Source organism: Phacochoerus africanus, chromosome 1, assembly GCF_016906955.1.
Source record: "Phacochoerus africanus isolate WHEZ1 chromosome 1, ROS_Pafr_v1, whole genome shotgun sequence".
Lineage (NCBI taxonomy): Eukaryota > Metazoa > Chordata > Mammalia > Artiodactyla > Suidae > Phacochoerus > Phacochoerus africanus.
The window spans coordinates 105,091,837-105,110,278 of NC_062544.1; the positions used below are offsets into that span (position 1 = coordinate 105,091,837).

The 18,442-nt window shown below is 44.8% G+C and overlaps 1 protein-coding gene across 1 annotated transcript; it reads left to right on the forward strand.

Annotated features, from left to right (window-relative positions):
• Nucleotides 1-749: 749 nt before the first annotated feature.
• Nucleotides 750-15,536, forward strand: ZNF619 (zinc finger protein 619). Its single transcript, XM_047770522.1, is given in 6 exon segments — nt 750-1,433; nt 1,939-2,024; nt 6,908-7,034; nt 7,811-7,927; nt 13,132-14,455; nt 14,457-15,536. Coding segments are annotated over 5 exon segments (1,860 nt in total). The 5' UTR covers nt 750-1,433; nt 1,939-2,000; the 3' UTR covers nt 14,725-15,536.
• The last annotated feature ends 2,906 nt before the right edge of the window (nt 15,537-18,442 follow it).

Below are 18,442 nucleotides of genomic sequence, written 5' to 3' on the forward strand. Positions count from 1 at the left end.
TGAGTTTTCTACTCAGCATAGCTAACAGCAAACACATGGGTTTGGGGTTTTGTTTTTGCTACACCAAGTTAGTACTACAGGCACTGAACTGTCCTGTTTTCAGTTGTGACCCAGGCAAGCATCAGACCCTACAGATAATAGGGTTTGCCCACACTTGAGATGGCAACTGCAAGTTGCAGGTTTAATACTTCTCTCTGCAGCCATAAATTGGTGTTCCCATGACTTCCTCAGATTTAGTAATTCTTTAGAACTAAAGTTCATTGCAGAACTTGGAAAAGCTTTGTTAGTGGTTAGCTAAAACTCAGGAAGGGTCAAATGGAAGAGATGCATGGGTCAAGGTAAAATGGGAGCAACATGGAGCTTCCATCTGCCTAAGCTTGCTACTCTGCCAGCACGTCCATGTATTCATCCTGGAAGCTCTCTGAACCCCCTACCTCTTAGAGTTTTTGTTGTAGCTGACCAAATCATTGGCACTGAGATTAGCTCAATCTCCAGCTTCTCTCTGCTCCAAGCAGTGGTAGGGTGGAGGGTGAGAGTTCAAACGTGGGAGGTCCCCGTTATGTGCTTGATTGCTCTGGTGACCAGGGCCCCCCATCCTGAAGCTGTCTAGGAGCCCCCAGCTTCCCTTCACCTCAGCTTACACAGAGATAGTCTTAATGTTCCAGAGACTCCAAAGATGTTAATGAGCTTCTATTGTCGGGAACTGGCGGTGAAGACCAAATTTGTTGTATCACTGTATTACGCCTTGTGTCTGTGTGGTAGTTTACAACCAGAAGTTTTAAGTGCTTTGTGTTAATTGACTGACTCAGTCCACTGAATTTGAGTTTGAAACTATTTTCATTCTCAACTGAGAAAGTTTAGTATTTCACGCAAGTCCCTGTGGTGAATAAATGGTGGGGCCAGAATTTGAACCTAGACTTGAGATTTTAGGTCAGAGAACAGTCAATCAGCTACTAAGCAGGAGACTGGGGCTATACATTCATTAGGTTAAATTGCTGCTAGTAAGCTTTAACGCCAGAATTCAAAACTTCACACCAATTATAATGCGGAATCTCTGTCCTTCAGAAAGTGAGGGTCTACTTGAGGTGAACAGCCATAGAGAAGAGCCCAGGCAAGAACGGTGGTCGCGGGTCTGGCTTGGGGGAACCATGGAGAAGGGCCAGCCTCCCAACTTCCTAGAGAGGCGCCAGGAGCTCCTGCCGGGAGCGCTTCCGCCTGCGCTGCAGTCCGCGCGGCTGCGAGTCTCAGGGTGAGCACCCTGGGTTACGCGACCTCGTTCCCGGGTGGCCCCACGGCTTTCCCATCCTGGGACTCGGGCGTCGGGACCTCACCCACACCGCAGAGGAGCCCTTGGGGCGCTGCGAGCCTGTGCCCAGCGGAGGGGCGAGATGGGTTTTCCAGCCCCGAAGAGCCGGCCTGACATCTGACTCGTGGTACTCAGGGTGGTAGCCGGTGACGTTCGCCTGCTTCCCGGGGTGGAGTGTTCAGATCCGGATGAGGTCTCTGGTCTGCTTGGCCAAGAGGGACATTCAGGTCTTTTCCTCCAGAACACCGCTTCCGTTTTGACCGACAGCGCGTGGTTGGTCCAGGGATCTCTGTTAACTTACTTTCTCTACAGAAGCTTGTTTGGGGTCTTTGCCATGATCACTAGAAGCATTAATAGTGGGCCAAGGATTTTTTTGAAAATCATGAATACACTGCAACGCTTGACTCTTGTTTCAGAGATTCTAGGAATTTCCATAATCACTAGGCAAATTTGTGGAGTGTACAGAGGGAGCAGTTGCAGTGCACCTTGAATCACTAGCGAGGGTGCAGTGAGAACATCAAGTATCCTAAGACTATGTTTCCAATGATAGTGGCGAGGAGACTGAGGAAGGATGAGGTAGCAAGTGTGGGAAATAAGATAGGGTCGGTCTCATTCTGATTTTCTCTTCTTAGCTCTGCAGGTTCTTGCTTTTCCAAACAGAGAGGGCTGTACAAGAAGCCAGGGGTCATCAGCCATGCACCAGACAGTGTGGTCCCAGGTGAGCTGAGCTTTCTTCCAGTTTTCCATATTCAGAACAGATCTGAAAGGGCGTTACAGGACCAGCAGCCCCACTTGGCCAGTCCTGTGCTTAGCTTTGCATCCATCAAAAAGTATGGCAAAGGAGTATGTTAGGGGAATTGATGAGGGAGTGTAGGATAAACATGGAAGGATCAGGTTGGGAAAGAGAGAAGCACCAGCCAAGAAATTCTCCTAGAAAGGGAGACTCTCCATCCATCCAGACTGCAAGTATGGTGTACAGATGAGCAGCATTGGCCTTACCAGGGGGCTCATTAGAAAGGCGGAATCTCAGATCTCCTGAATCAGAAACTACATTTATACATTATCTGGAAAATTAATGGGCAAGTTAAAATTTGGGGAGTGCTGTTCTTCCTGATAATACACAAAAGAAGCCCATCTCCTGAGCTAAAGTAGGCACTTCTACAGACAGAAGTTTGCCCTTCAGACCATGGACTCTGGGTACATGCAGGCCAAACTGGGAGCATTGAAGGAAATGTACTGATGAGGGAGGTGAAATCTTGGAGGAGTGCTGAATTTGGAGCTGAAGCCAGTATCTCTAGCCTATTGCAAAGACTACAGCTTACCCCAGGTAAGAGGCTGTATCTTTCGTTGGCACAAATTTATGCAACATTGGAAGAAGTTTTCTCACTAGAGTTTTCTTAGTAGTAGAGGATGATTTCATTGAATTTTTTTTTTTTTTTTTGGCCTTTTTACCATTTCTTGGACCGCCCCCGTGGCATATGGAGGTTCCCAGGCTAGGGGTCCAATCAGAGCTGTAGCCACTGGCCTACGCCAGAGCCACAGCAACATGGGATCCAAGCCGCGTCTGCAACCTACACCACAGTTCCGGATCCTTAACCCACTGAGCAAGGCCAGGGATCAAAACCGCAACCTCATGGTTCCTAGTCGGATTCGTTAACCACTGAGCCACAATGGGAACTCCGTCATTGAATTTTTCTTCAGAGTCCTAGAGCATGGAATGTGAAAGCTGGGTGTATCATGTAATGGATATATAATATAGTGTGAAAGCTCCACCCCAGAAACTTAAGAGCAGTGTGTATTTGGTTCCTTTTTCTGGACATTGAACCATCTGCTTCCTTTTTTTTTTTTTTTAACAGCTGCACCTGTCCCACATGGAAGTTCCTTAAGCTAGCGGTCAAATCAGAGCTGCAGCTGCCAGTCTAACCCACAGCCATAGTAATACCGATCCAAGCCACATCTGCCACCTACACTGCAGCTTGCAGCAATACCAGATCCTTAACTCCCTGAGAGAAGCCAGGAATTGTGCGTGATCCTCACATACACTATGTTGGGTTTTTAACCTGCTGAGCCACAGCAGGAACTCCTGGACCACCCATTTCTCTTTTAGCACATAAGGCGATATTGTTCCATGTCAGGAAATGTTTCGACCTCTGTGGAGGCATCTGTTCTCTCCACATGCTTTGCCCAGAGTGTAGTAGTCACTTGGGATTATATTCCACTAAGAAAACCCCAAGTGACAATAGCTTAAACAAGATAGAAAATTCTCTCTCATGGAAAAGAAATCTGAAAGAGGCAGTCCAGGACTGTTGTGGCAGCTCCATTGTTGTAACACCCTGACTTTTTCTATTTTTCTTCTCCACCATGCTAGCCCTGGCTCTCGTGCTCATTCAAGGTTACTTCATAGTCCAAGTGGCTGCTAGATCTCCAGCTGTCAAGTGTATTCCAGCTAGAAGATAAGGTGCTAAAAAAAGGGCAAATCTCTTAGCTGAGTTTGCTCTCTTTTAGGAACCTTCCCAGAAGTGAGATGGATAGATAGATTTAACTGTCAGTCTTTGCTACAATCTCTATGAGAAACATTTGTTATTTGGAATCTTCTAGGAAGTTCCCCCAATTTCATCTGTGGTTGTATATAACATCATGTACCAAGTGATGTTTGCTTTATACATAGTCATTAGCTCTGTCTTTACAAGCATCCCATGTGCTAGGTACTACTGTTATCCTAGTTTTTCTAGATACAGAAACTGAAAAAAGTTAAGTGTCTTATCTAAGTTCATAACAAATGGTTATAGGGATGGAGTTTGAACCGAGGGAGTCTGACTCTACAGCAGGGTTTGTCAGTCTCAGCACTGTTGACATTTTGAGCCCAATAGTGCTTTGTTGTGGGGGACTGTCCTACATATTGTAGGATGCTAAGCAACATCCATCCCTGGCCTCCAGCATCACCACCACCCAACAGTCATGTCAGCTAAAACCATCTCTAGACATTGCCACATATCCCCTGATGCGTAGAATTGCCCCCTATTGAGAACTACAGCCCTAAAATCTGTACTGTTTACTGTTATGCAGTGCTGCCTACCTCTGTAGCCTCCTTCCCATGTAGAGAAAACAATAGCAGTGTTGATTTTTATTTTATTTATTTATTTTTTGGCCATGGCTTGTAACAGCCTGGTGTGGAATCTCAGTTCTCAGACCAGGAATTGAACCCCAGGCCGCTGAAGTGAAAGTGCCAAATTCTAACCTCTAGACCACCAGGGAACTCCCAATAGCCCTGTTGATTTAATAATAGAGGAGGAATTGCTAGCAATGGACCAGAGCAAAGTGATCAGAGATGGAGCAGGATGTTTAGTAGCTGAATTTCAAAAAGAATAAAGAACAAAGGACATACTGACAATTAGTTGTGGAGGGTGGTAGCCATAATATGAGGGAAAATGGTCAGGACCAGACTCTCTTTAGTTGATTCGGAAGGAAGTAAACGTAGAATATTAACATTTGGAGTCATCAAAGTGTCTGTTCTCCACTGTTCAGTGATGGAGCCACTATAATAGGTTACAAGGGCCTGTTTGGTTTTTTTGTTTTTGTTTTTTGTCTTTGTCTTTTTAGAGCCACACCCACGGCATATGGAGGTTCCCAGGCTAGGGGTCTACTTGGAGCTGCTGCTGCCAGCCTATGCCACAGCCACAGCAATGCCAGATCCGAGCCGTGTCTGTGACCTACACCACAGCTCATGGCAACGCCGGATCCTTAGCCCACTGAGAGAGGCCAGGGATCGAACCCGAAACCTCATAGTTCCTAGTCGGATTCATTTCCACTGAGCCACGAGGGGAACTCCACAAGTACCTATTTAAATTAAAATTAGAAATCCAGGAGTTCCTTAGCAGCCTAGCCCTTAAGGATTCAGCATTGTCACTGGTGTGGCTCAGGTTCAATCCCTGGCCCAGGAACTTCTGCATGCCCCAGGTGCAGCCAAAAAAAAAAAAAAATTAGAAATCCAGTTCCTCAGACCCACTAGCCACATTTAAATTTCCTGATCAAGGTGTTATCCGATTTCTTCACTGTATAATTATTATTTTCCCCTTGCAGATACGAGGTCGGTGGGGAGACATTTAAAATCATGTAGACACCCTGCTCCTCATAAAAGTTTCCTCCTAGGTTGTCATCCATCAATGATTCTTGTCTGAACCAGTCTTTGCAATGATAGCTATAGTCCTCTGGTACCTCTGGTTATTTCTTCCACCCATAAGGGACTAAGCACAAAGACAATGTTGTTGACATGACAGGCTGGGACGGGACAGTGAGTCAGGGAGAGACATTATAATGAGACTAATTTATATAAGTGGTCAGTTCATTTTGAAATTTTTACTCCTTATACAACTTTGTCATAAATACGCAGATAAAGAGGAGTCTCTAGTTTGTCTATCTAAAAGTGCTTGGAGGTCCTGTCGTAGCTCAGTGGTTAATGAATCTAACTAGGAACCATGAGGTTGCAGGTTTGATCCCTGGCCTTGCTCAGTGGGTTAAGGATCCGGTGTTACCATGAGCTGTGGTATAGATTGCAGAGGCAGCTCGGATCTGGTGTTGCTGTGGCCCTGGTGTAGGCCAGCAGCTACAGCTCGGATTAGACCCCTAGCCTGGGAACCTCCATATCTTGCAGGTGTGGCCCTAGAAAAGACCAAAAAAAAAAAGTGTTTAATATCACTGATTCTCATCATCTAGATATGGGAATAATAATTCTTACTTCACAGATGTGTTCTAATGATTGAGTGAATTGATTTAAGAGTAACTAGTACAGGAAAAGGCACAACAGCCTAAAGAACTTTGAGAAGGTAGAAACGGCCCCAGTGGGAGGCAGGAAGAGACACACCTGCTGAAGAAGTCAGTGTAGGGAGTTCCCAATGGGATTCGATCCCTGGCCCAGGAATTTCCATATGCCACAGGTGCGGCCAAAATAAATAAAGGGCAGTGTTGGCAAGTTGAACAGAACTTAGATGATCAGGGGGCAGGGTCCATGCTCAAGATAGCAGCTTCATTCCATTAGAACAGTCAGATTTTTACATGATGCCCAGGGATCCCAGAGGAGGAGATTGCCATCCTGTCCCTGGAGTGAGGTGTGGTAGGTAAGAAGATGACACTGTGCGTTGTCTTCAGGGGACAACCACCTTCCTGATAAGGCGAGATGTGGGGAAAAGGGGAAACTATCCAGAATGAAAGGAACACTGCCCGTGGAATCGCCCCTCTGTTCGTAGTAAAAGACATGGAAGGGGCAGACCATAGGGGAGCTAAGTGGACCATCCTGATGGGGGCTTCAGGATGAGGGGAGGCAGGATGAAAGATACCTGCTGTGATCATTTTAAAAAACATGTCAGAAAGATGGACCCGGCTCGCAGAACCAGACATGGGGTTGCTGTGATCAAGCAGACCAAGAGCAGGTGTAGCATGTGTGCCTGGGACAACAGTATTAAGGCCCCAGAGGTGAGCACATTAAAAATGGGGATTCTGGCTGAGGGCTGTCCCTGACTGGGGTGCCCAGTCACACCCTCCCTGGGGCTCAAAGCCATGGACTCTTCCATTGTCAAGGATTGAACCAGGAACCTCTTGTTTCAGGAGCCAGTGACCTTTGAGGATGTGGCTGTGTACTTCACCCAGAACCAGTGGGCCGGCCTGGCCCCTGCACAGAGGGCCCTGTACAGGGAGGTGATGCTGGAGAATTATGTAAACCTAACTTCCTTGGGTAAGTCCTTCTTTCCTGAAACTCAGCTTCTGCCCTCGGGGGCTTCTGGCTTCCTCCTTAGTGGATCTGGGGTCTCTTATACTACCAGGATTGATGCTCCAGGAGCCAAACTCCTGGATCCTCAGTTGCAGGAGTAGCTGACGGAGAAAGTTCTAGGTTCACTTTGGTTTTATTTTTTTTAGGGCTACACCTGTGGCATATGGAGCTTCCCAAGCTAGGGGTCAAATCAGAGCTGTTGCCAATGGTTTACACCACAGCCACAGCAACTCATGATCCAAGCCGCGTCTTCAACCTATACCACAGTTCAGGACAACACTGGATCCTTAACCCACTGAGCAAGGCCAGGGATCCAACCTGAGTCCTCATGGATGCTAGTCAGAGTCATTTCTGCTGAGCCACAACAGGAACTCCTGGGTTCACTTTGGTTTTAAATGAGACTTCCCCCTTTCCTGGTGGGAACTCTTCTGGGAGGGGCTGCACTCTGAGCACTGAGAACTGAGAAGTCTCCACCTGCCTTCCTTCACTCTTTCAATTCTGTGGAGGAGATGAGCCCTGTCTCCTCTGTGTGAGAGTCTCCTAGAACCCCCTGTATGACAGTGGGAGTTTTCTGTGCTCTCAGGGCCACAATAATCTTCCTCCTGAGCAAAACAACCTGAGCCCTCCGTAGACCCGCCATCTCCACACTGGCCTCACTTCTCCCACCTGGCAAAGCAGAAGGTGGACTGAGAAGGGTCGGGGGAGACTCTCCTCAGCTTCCTGTTCCTTTTCTTCTTCAGCAGCATTTCCATTCTCCAAACCAGATCTGATATTCCAGCTGGAGCGAGGGGAGGCACCATGGGGCCTAGATCCCTGGACACCCGTCGGGGAAGAGGCCCTGAGAGGTGTCTGCACAGGTAAGCAGGAGAACCTACCATCTTCCTCTCCAGCTTGGCATCCTCTGGTCTTTTAGTGGTTTAATATGAAAAAGATTCTTCTTCTGTCATCTGGCTGTTATGGCAATGAAAATGGTTTCTCTTACCTAGAAAAGTGTCCCTTGCTAGACTTTCAGCTCCAAAGTGGAAAAGACTAGTCCAGGCATTTCTTTCTCTGTCATTCTTCTTTGAAAGGTAAATGATTTCAAACCCTTTGTAGTGAAAATAGGCTTCTGTTGGTAAGTTAAGAATATAAATAGAATATAGTAAGAACTTCTTTCTGTAAGAACATTTTGTATGTTTGTGTAATTGTACAGGAGAATGGAATTTTTATGAATTCCTAAACACTCAGTTTTAAATTAGTTTTTTGAAAGAAAGCCTGTTAATATGGGGGAGTGTTTTTTCTACTTCTGTAAAGAATACCACTGTCATCTTGATAGGGATTGCATTGAATCTATAGATGGCTTTTGGTAGTATTGACAATTTTTTTTTCTTTTTAGCCTCCCTGTGCCATATGGAATTCCCAGGCCAAGGATCAGATCAGAACTGCAGTTGCGACCTATGCCACAGCTGTGTCAGTGCCAAATCCTTTAACCCACTGGGCAAGGGACCAAACCTATATCCTGGCACTTCAGAGACGCTGCTGATCCCATTGCTCCACAGTGGGAACTTCATGTCTTGTAATTTTTAGAGTAGAGAGAGATCTTTAACCTCCTTGGTTAGATTTATTCCTAAGTATTTTATTGTTTTGGGTTTTTTTGTTTTTGTTTTTGTTTTGGCTGCACCTGTAGCATGCAGAAGTCCAGGCCAGGAATTAAACCCACAGCAGTGACCAAAGCCACTACAGTGACAATGCCAGCCAGATACTTAACCTGCCGAGCCACATGGGAACACCAGTATTTTAGTTTAGTTTAGTTTAGTTTAGTTTAATTTTAGTTTAATTTAGTTTAGTTGTTTTTTAGGTCTGTAGTCATGATACATGGAAATTCCCATGCTAGGGGTAAAATTTGGAGCTACAGCTGCTGGCCTACAGCACAGCCACAGCAACGCAGGATCCAAGCCAACTCTGCCACATACAACACAGCTCATGCCAACGCCAGATCCTTAACCCACTGAGCAAGGCCAGGGATCGAACCCGTGTCCTCATGATTACTAGTCAGATTCATTTCCGTTGCGACACAACGGGAACTTCCAAAATTCTGTTGTTTTTGATGCTGTTGTAAATGGGATCAATTTATCTCTTTCTCAGAGAATTCATTGTTTGTGGAAATTATATAGTTTTATTTTTCTTTTCTTTTTTTTTTTTAATGGCTGCACGCGTGGCATATAGGCGTTCCCTGGCCAGGGATTGAATCTGGGCCACAGCTGTGAGCAATGCCAGATCCTTTAATCCACTGTACTGGGCCAGGGATCAAACCCATGTTTCCACATCACCCCAAGCCACTGCAGTCAGATTCATAACCCACTGAGCCACAGCAGCAACTCAAAATTATATAGATTTTTGTATGTTAATTTTATATCTTATAACTTTACTGAATTCATTGATTGGATTTAACAAGGTTTTTTGTTAAATATTTAGGATTTTCTCTGTATAAAATGATGTTATTGGAGTTCCCATTGTGGCACAGCAGAAATGAATCCGCTAGTAACCATGAGTTTGCAGGTTCGATCCCTGGCCTCTCTCAGTGGGTTAAGGATCCGGCGTTGCTGTGAGCTGTGGTGTGGGTCACAGGCTCGGCTTGGATCCTGCATTGCTATGGCTGTGGCATAGGCTGGCAGCTGTAGCTCCAATTCGACCCCTGGCCTGAGAACCTCCATATGCCATGGATGCAGCCCTAAAAAGCAAAACAAAAAATCATGTTATCTGCAAATAGACAACTTTATTTCTTCTTTTCCATTTCTGATACCTTTTATTTTCTTGCCTGATTGCTCTAGCTAGGACTGCCAGCACTGTTTGAATAGGAGTGGTGAGAGTGGGTACCCTTGTTTTGTTCCTCAACTTAGAGGAGAATCTTTCAACCTTTTACCCCTGAGTGTGATGCTTCCTATGTGCTTGTCATTTATGGCATTGATTGTGTTGAGATATATTGCTCCTATGTCTAATTTGTTAAGAGTTTTTATCATGAATAGATGTTGAATTTTGTGAAAAACTTTTCTGTGTCTATTGAGGTCATCTTATGATTCATTCTATTAATGTGAAGTATCACATTGATTGATTCATGGAAAGCCTCCTTATTGGGAATGAGTGGTTTCCTTTTTTGAAAGATATTGAATTGGGTAAATGTAAAGAACCATCCAGAGATTTGGTGTATAGCATTTGTAATTCAATTGTCCCTCTCAGTCTCTAGTGCTATTTAGAAACCCTGTAAACTAAATGCTCCTTTCTAATTCACCCCTACTCTGTCTTCATTAGTGCCTTTAGATTGACCCCAGGACTTCAGGTCACCTTGACAAAAAACTTTTTGCAGGAGCCCACCTGAGGTTGTCAGTGTCTTCCTTTGCTACAACTGCACAATTGTTTATTTAGCTTGTCAATGGCTTTAAACCAACATTGCCCAGTAGCATTTTCCCCAGTGATGGAAATGTTACATATCTGCACAGTCCAATATGGTAGCCATTAGCCACATGAACACTTGAAATGTGGCTAGTGCAACCTGAGGAGTTGAATTTTAAATTTTGTTCTGTTTTAATAAATTTAAATAGTCACATATGGCGAGTTGCCACCTTATCAGATAGTGCAGCTTTAAACAGTTTTATTTTTTTCATCTTTTGTCTTTTTAGGGCTGCACCTGAGGCATATGAAGGTTCCCAGGCTAGGGGTCTAATCAGAGCTACAGCTGCCAGCCTATGACAGAGCCACAGCAATGCCAGATCCAAGCCGAGACCTCGACCTACACCACAGCTCACGGCAACGCCGGATCCTTAACCCACTGAGTGAGGCCAGGAACCGCAACATCATTGTTCCTAGTCAGATTCATTTCCACTGTGCCATGATGGGAACTCCTAAACAATTTTATATATTTATTTATTTATTTTATTTATTGCTCTTTAGGGCGGAACCTGTGGCATATGAAAGTTCCCAGGCTAGGGGCCAAATCAGAGCTGCAGCTGCTGGCCACAGCCACAGCCACAGCCACAGCCACAGCAGTGCTAGCTCTGAGCTGCATCTGAAACCTATACCACAGCTCACAGCAATGCTGGATCCTTAATCCACTGAGCGAGGCCTGGGATCAAACCCACATCCTCATGGAAACTAATCTGCTTCATAACTCACTAAGCTCCAATGGGAACTCTGCCTTAAACAATTTTTAATAACAGCCTCAACTGACTCTTGGTTTCTAGATCAATGGATTTCAAACCCTAGCGTGCATCAGAATCACTAGCAGGACTTAAAACACACACTGCTGGACACCACCTCCAGAGATTCTAATTCTGTAGGACTAGGGTAGAGCCTGATAATTTTAATTTCAAACAAGTTCCAAGAAAGTGATGGTCTGGGGATCACACTTTGAGGACCACTGTTCTTGAGCATCTTGAACAATATTTTTTAAACCCTGGATTGCAACTCCTCAGTAAGTTATGCTCAGTATTTATGCTTAGATTGCTAGGAGTTCCCATTGTGGCTCAGTGGTAACAAACCCAGCTAGCATCCATGAGGCCTTGCTCAGTGGGTTAAGGATCCAGCATTGTGGCCGTGGCTGGTAATTCAACCCCTAGCTTGGAACTTCCATTATGCCATACATGCAGTCTATAAAGAAAAAAAAAATTAGACAGTGCTAGACTTAAATAAAATAGACCAAAATAGTATAAAATCCATCATATACTCATTACTCTTATTAATTAAGGGTATTGTTTTGTAAAACTTTTGTTTCCTTTTCAGTTTTATGTGCATGCAGATGTGCAAGCATGTGTATACTGGGTTGGGATCTAAATGATGAGTCATGATCAAAAGAACTCAGGAAGGAATTCCATGGTGGTACAGCTGGTTAAGGATCTGGTGCTGCTGCAGCTCAGGTTGCTGCTATGGCATGGGTTTGAGCCATGGCCCATGAATTTCTGCACACCAAGGGCTTGGAAATAAATACATAAATAAATAAGTAGGTAAATTTATCTGTCTGTCAAAACCCTAAGGAGTTGCCATTGTGGCTCAGCAGAAATGAATCTGACTAGTATCCATGAGGACACAGGTTCAATCCCTGGCCTCACTCAGTGGGTTAAGGATCCAGCGTTACTGTGAGCTGTGGTGTAGGTTGCAGACACAGCTTAGACCCTGCACTGTTGTGGCTGTAGTGTAGGGCAGTGGCTACAGCTCCAATTTGATCCCTAGCCTGGGAACCTCCATATGCCATGGATGCAGCCCTAAAAAGATTTTTTTAAATAATAATAATAAAATAAACTCATTTCCCGAAAGGATTAACTTTAAAAAAAAGCAAAAACAAAAAACTAGAAATGTCATTTGTCAGATCTTTGGTGTTTGAAAAGGCAAAAATGGTTTCTGTGTGTAGTGCTACCAGTGAGAATGCAAGTCCTCCGTCCCCACCAGTTGCCATCTCCAGTTCTAGAAGGGTTTTGACCAGCTGTGTCTTTTTTTCCTTTCAAAGTTAAGTCTCTTTCCCAGACTACAGTACTTGGGTTTTGAAATTGTGATCCTGTTATGAACCCCTCACAACAGGCAGTGTTACAAACTGTTTTTCCCCCAGTCAGACGTGTGATAGAGAACATCTTTTTAAAGATTATAGAATATTCTAAAGCATTTGGGTAGGTTTCTTGCTCTGATTGGGCCTTGGGATATACTGTTACAGACAGCACCATCTAGGTCTCTGGATACCGTGTGGTGTGAGAGCTGCTTATGCAGCTCTCATGGCTCCAGTTTATATATCTGGAGCCAACCTCAGCTCCCTCTGCTTTTTTCATCACTCCCCTTTCCAGCACTTTCTCCACCCCATTCCTATTTTTCTTCTTCCTTTCATCTCCATTAACAGCTTCTGCTGTCTGCACTGGTATTGTTGTCCTAATGGCATTACTTGCCTTCCCCACCTCCAGTATTTTTACTCTCCCTTCTGAGGCCCATTAGGAAGCTGTCTCTCTCCAAAAAATATATATGTCCAGGGCAAGCTAATACTCCTTAATCCCTTTCCCCCATAGCATAAATAAGTGACTGTTACATTTTCTTTTTATCATGCTAGGTGGTAAAACCAAGACTGAGAATGGAGGGCAAACTGCAGAGCCGAACATTTATAAAGGACCAGAGTCACACAGACTAATAACAGAGGCACTGCTGGTGGGTGTTCCCCCTCACTTTGAGAACAGCTTAGAAAAGCTGCAGGTGTATAACAAAGGGAAGAAAACAAACTCAAAGAATGGCAATCCCACAGCTTTGCCAGTCCAGGATCATACATCCTCCACTGTTGAAAGAGAGGGGGTAGCCAGACAACTGGAAGGAAGCTGTGGTGTCCACACACATCTCATTACAAAGCAGGGCCTCTCCAGAGAACGGGTATTTTATAAATGTGGTGGGTGTGGCAGATATTTCAATCAACATTCAGACCTTTACCAGCATCAGAGAATTCACATGGACAAGAAGCCTTACAAATGTAAAGAATGTGGGAAAGCCTTCAGCTACAACTCAAAACTATCACGGCATCAGAAAATCCACACTGGGGAGAAACCATACTCATGCCAGCAGTGTGGACAAGCCTTCAGTCAAAACTCCCACGTCCTTCAGCATCAGAAACTCCATGTGGGAGAGAAGCCCTATGCATGTAAGGAGTGTGGGAAAACCTTCAGCTACAACTCAAAACTTATCAGGCATCAGCGAATCCACACTGGTGAGAAACCCTTTAAATGTAAGGAGTGTGGGAAGGCTTTCCGGTGTAGCTATGACTGTATTATCCATGAACGAATCCACACTGGCGAGAAGCCCTATGAGTGTAAGGAGTGTGGGAAAAACTTCAGTTCAAATTCAGTCCTTATTCAGCATCAGAGAATCCACACTGGGGAGAAACCTTATGAGTGTAAAGAGTGTGGCAAGGCCTTCCACCGGAGCTCAGCCTTCCTGCAGCACCAGAGGTTCCACACTGGGGAAAAACTCTATAAATGTAATGAATGTTGGAAAACTTTCAGTTGTAGCTCACGCCTTACAGTACATCAGAGAATCCACACAGGGGAGAGACCTCATGAATGCCAGGAGTGTGGGAAGGCCTTCAATCAGAAAATCACCCTGCTTCAGCACCAGCGAGTTCACACTGGGGAGAAACCTTATGAATGTAGGGTGTGCGGGAAATCCTTCAAATGGAGTGCAAGTTTCATTCAGCATCAGAAACTGCACAGTAGGGAGAAACCCGCCCAAGTTACAGGGCCAACCCGGGTTAAGCCCTACTGCTCCTCCTTAATCCTCCCCACTCTGCCTTCCCAACATGCAAGCTCTGCCCCAGCCATGCCAGGGGCTTCTCCCCTGCCTTCTCCGCATACACTGCTGCTTCCTCCCTCTGTACCTGTCTTTGTGCTGCTCCACATATGAAATGATCAGTTCTTCACCTGTCCAAATAGTGCATTTCTTTCAGGATCTTGCTTCTCCTGGGAAATCATCCCCTCATATCCTGAAACTTTATGTTCTCAACCCCGAAGTTCCTAGACTAGCAGACTTCCCTCTGGTTCCTGGCCATGTCACTCTTGATATTCTGCTCTTCTGCAAATCAGTCATTATTATTTTCCCAGATCCATTTACGTTCTCACACTTAAGGACCATTCTTAATGACTTTCGTCTATCTCCTGGGTAGGAAATGGTAGTGTTTGTTCTTTATGTTGTCCAGTTTGGGCCTACCATCAGTCCCCTCCTGCCTTCTGGGGCTACTAGAGTTGGAAGAGTTGGCAGGCTATTTGGGGTTTTAGGGAAATTAACTTACAGTGAGGTGAGCCATCATAATTCATGAAGCAGGGAAAACACAAAGTCTGTAAGAGAAAATAATCAGAAAAAGTATCCAATGATTACTTTTAGGATTTAGGGAGGGCCATGTGGCAGGGTTCATTGTGGGGAATCTGAGCCTTGGGTTTTTTTTTTTTTTTTAATTGCCTTGATGATGTCCATTATGAGGATCTTGTATAACTAAGCTATAGAGCAAGGAAGTCATTAGGGAAAAGAATACACTTGAAAAGGATGTGGTTTTTCTCTTTGGGCTTCTTTGCTATTTCCATCTGTATCATTGTTTACTTTTGGTGCCCACTCAAATATGTAGGTACAAAAAGTGACATGGGTTGTACAGTTGAGGGCAGGTACCCGAGTATAGTAATCTCTAAATTAGGCATAGGTTGCTCTTGTTGACATCACACTGGGGAACAGAGAGAAAGAGAAGAAAAATCAGACAGTGACTTGCTGTAGCTCCTGCCTTAGAAGAGCATTCTTTGCTGATCAGTTCCCATATGTGCCCTCAACATGTTTTCAGACTACTCCACATCCCCTGTGATTCATTTGTGAGGGGTCATACTTTTAAATTTATTTCATAATTAACTACTTTGATAACACTAACAAGAAGAGTTTAAAGGACACAAATCTTTGTTTTTGTTTTTTGTTTTTTGCTTTTCAGGGCTGCACCCACAGCATATAGAGATTCCTAGGCTAGGGGTTGAATCAGAGCCACAGCTGCCAGCCTACACCACAGGTATAACAATGCCAGATCTGAGCCACATCTGTGATCTACACCACAACTCACAGTAACACCAGATCCCTAACCCACTGGGCGAGGCCAGGGATCAAACCCACAACTCATGATTAGTAGGTGGATTCTGCTGCATCATGAAGGGAACTCCAAGGACACTAATCTTAACAGGTGTTATAATCTGACCAGTTTGGCCATACTTTCCATCTAGTGATTAGAGGCCATAACTCTTCTCACAATCATTGCTTCAGGCCAGTGTAGCAACTTGGAGGGTACTTACATGATTATGTGGGAATGAGTACTAAGCAAATGATACGTAAATTGTTATAACACCATAAAATTGTATCTGCAAGGAGGAGATAGGCATATGGTTTTGGTTTTGGTTAGGCTTATTGAGATACACTTTATAGATAGTAAAATTTATTTATTTATTTATTTGCCACATTTGCAGAAGTTCCCAGGCTGCAGATCGAACCTGTGCCACAGCAGCAACCCAAGCCACTGCAGTAACAATGCCAGATCCTTAACCTCCAATGTCAAAATTCACCCTTTTAGGAGTTGGCATTGTGGTGCAGTGGAAACAAATCTGACTAGTATCCATGAGAGTACGGGTTTGGTCCCTAGCCTCGATCAGTGGGTCGTGGATCCAGTGTTGCAATGAGATGTGTGTGGTGTAGGTCACAGATGTGGCTCAGATTCCACATTGCTGTGGCTGTGGCTTAGGCCGGCAGCTACAGCTCCAATTTGACCCCTATCCTAGGAACTTCCATATGCTGCAGATGTGGCCCTAAAAAAAAGCAAAGTTCATCCTTTTTAAAGTACATAGTTTGGTGAATTTTGACTAATGAATATAGTTGCATAAACAAGATTTAGAAAATTTCTGTTACCCGCCCCCCCAAATTTCCCTCATCACAGGGAGAAATTTAAAAGGTTGGTAAGATGTTGAGAATTTTTCTTTATTTTCATTCTTTAGTAAGTTTTGTGAAATTCAGAATTCAGGGGAATAAAAGGCAAAAACCAAACTTATTTATTCAGCTGGGGTCAGAGCATCCAAAATATGCAAAGATTCCCTCATCCAGAATCATTGCTAAGAAAAGCAGTCAAGATGTAGGCAATTGACAATAATTGTGTTTTCTGTTTTTTCTTTTTTTGGCTTTTTAGGGCTGCATTTGCAGCATATGCAGGTTCCCAGGCTAGAGGTCAAATCAGAGCTACAGCTGCCAGCCTACACCATAGCCACAGCAACGAAGGATCTGAGCCATGTGTGCAACCTACACCACAGCCCACGGCAATGCCAGATCCTTAACCCACTGAGCAGGGCTGGGGATTGAACCCCCAATCTCATGGTTGCTAGTCAGATTCATTTCTGATGCACCATAACAGCAACTCCCATGCCACTTTCTAATGCAAGGACTAGTGTTGCCTGGTGCCTGGCACTTAAAAGACAATCAGATGGTTTTTGAAAAGGGCCATGATGTAACTGTCAGAAAGGACGGCCATGTAAAAATAAACTCATACATAACTTAAATTACAACATGGTGTTCTCTCACAAGTTTTTATTTTCTCTGAAAGTGAAATAACAATATCACCAGCTGGGGAGTTCCTTTCATGGCTCAGCAGTTAACAAACCCAACTAGGATTCATGAGGATGCGGGTTTGATCCCAGTCCTCGCTCAGTGGGTTAAGGATCCAGTGTTGCCGTGAGCTGTGGTGTAGGTGGCAGACACAGCTCAGATCCCACATTGCTGTGGCTGTGCCATAGGCCGGCAGCTGCAGCTCCAATTCATCCCCTAGCCTGGGAACTTCCATATGCCTCAGGTGTGGCCCTAAAGAAAACAAACAAACAAACAAAAAACCTCCAGCTGACCTCCCCCTCTTCACTCCCAAGTTGCATGAGGTTATACTTCCCTCAGGAAAGGTGCATGGCAGGATAGCAGAGACCTTGAATTAACTCAAATATGTTTAATTTATTGTAAGGACTCCTGTGTGTTTCCTGACATCTGAGGACAACACTGCAGCAGCAAGCTGGAAACCCAAGCAGTCACAATGACAGGCAGCACACTCCACCTTTCTCAGCAGCTTCTTCACTTCCCATCACTACTTCCCTCTTTGGATTCATGTTTTCTTATATCCCAGGAACAAGGCAGAAGCTGCCATAGGTCCCACGTTTGCAACTCCATTCCAGGGACCAGCCCAAATTGAGGCCCTCCCAGACTTAATTCTGAATTCCTAGGAGAGAATCTGAATTGCAAAGTTTGTGTTCACATTCTGCCTATTCTCCTCTGGTAAGGGGTTGCGGGGGGGGGGGGGGGGTGACCCGGGTGGGCCATACAGTATCATGAGGCTTCTGGGGCTCCACCCTTTGGTAAGGGGCAAACACCCAAAAGGTATCACTGAATTATTTGATTACAACCTTTTCCCTCATTTCTGTTCCCCATGTCTCCTGGCAATTAGGATAACTTCAGGATATTTTTCTCCCTACTACTTGTAAGCTTTGAGCAATTTATCTTTGACAGGCCTCCTTGGAGGCATTGATCATCCTTCATTAATATTTCCTGGCTCACAGTGAGCTCTGTGTGCATTCAGATCTCTCTTTATTAATGGCTTGTGACAGGGATAGAGTTGATGGTGGTGTGATATGAAGTGGAGATCTGGTCTCTTCTGATTTCCTCTGTGCTCTGCGTATGAAGGTAAACAGGTACCTTTGGCCATGGGTTGAGTGAGGGTGAATCTCTGTGGCTCTTGGGCCTTTTTCTTTGGGGTGCATGCATAGTTGACAGCATCAGCAAGTCTGGCTCCCTCGTTATAGCTTTCCATCTGATTCATTTCTGGTTATAGTTTT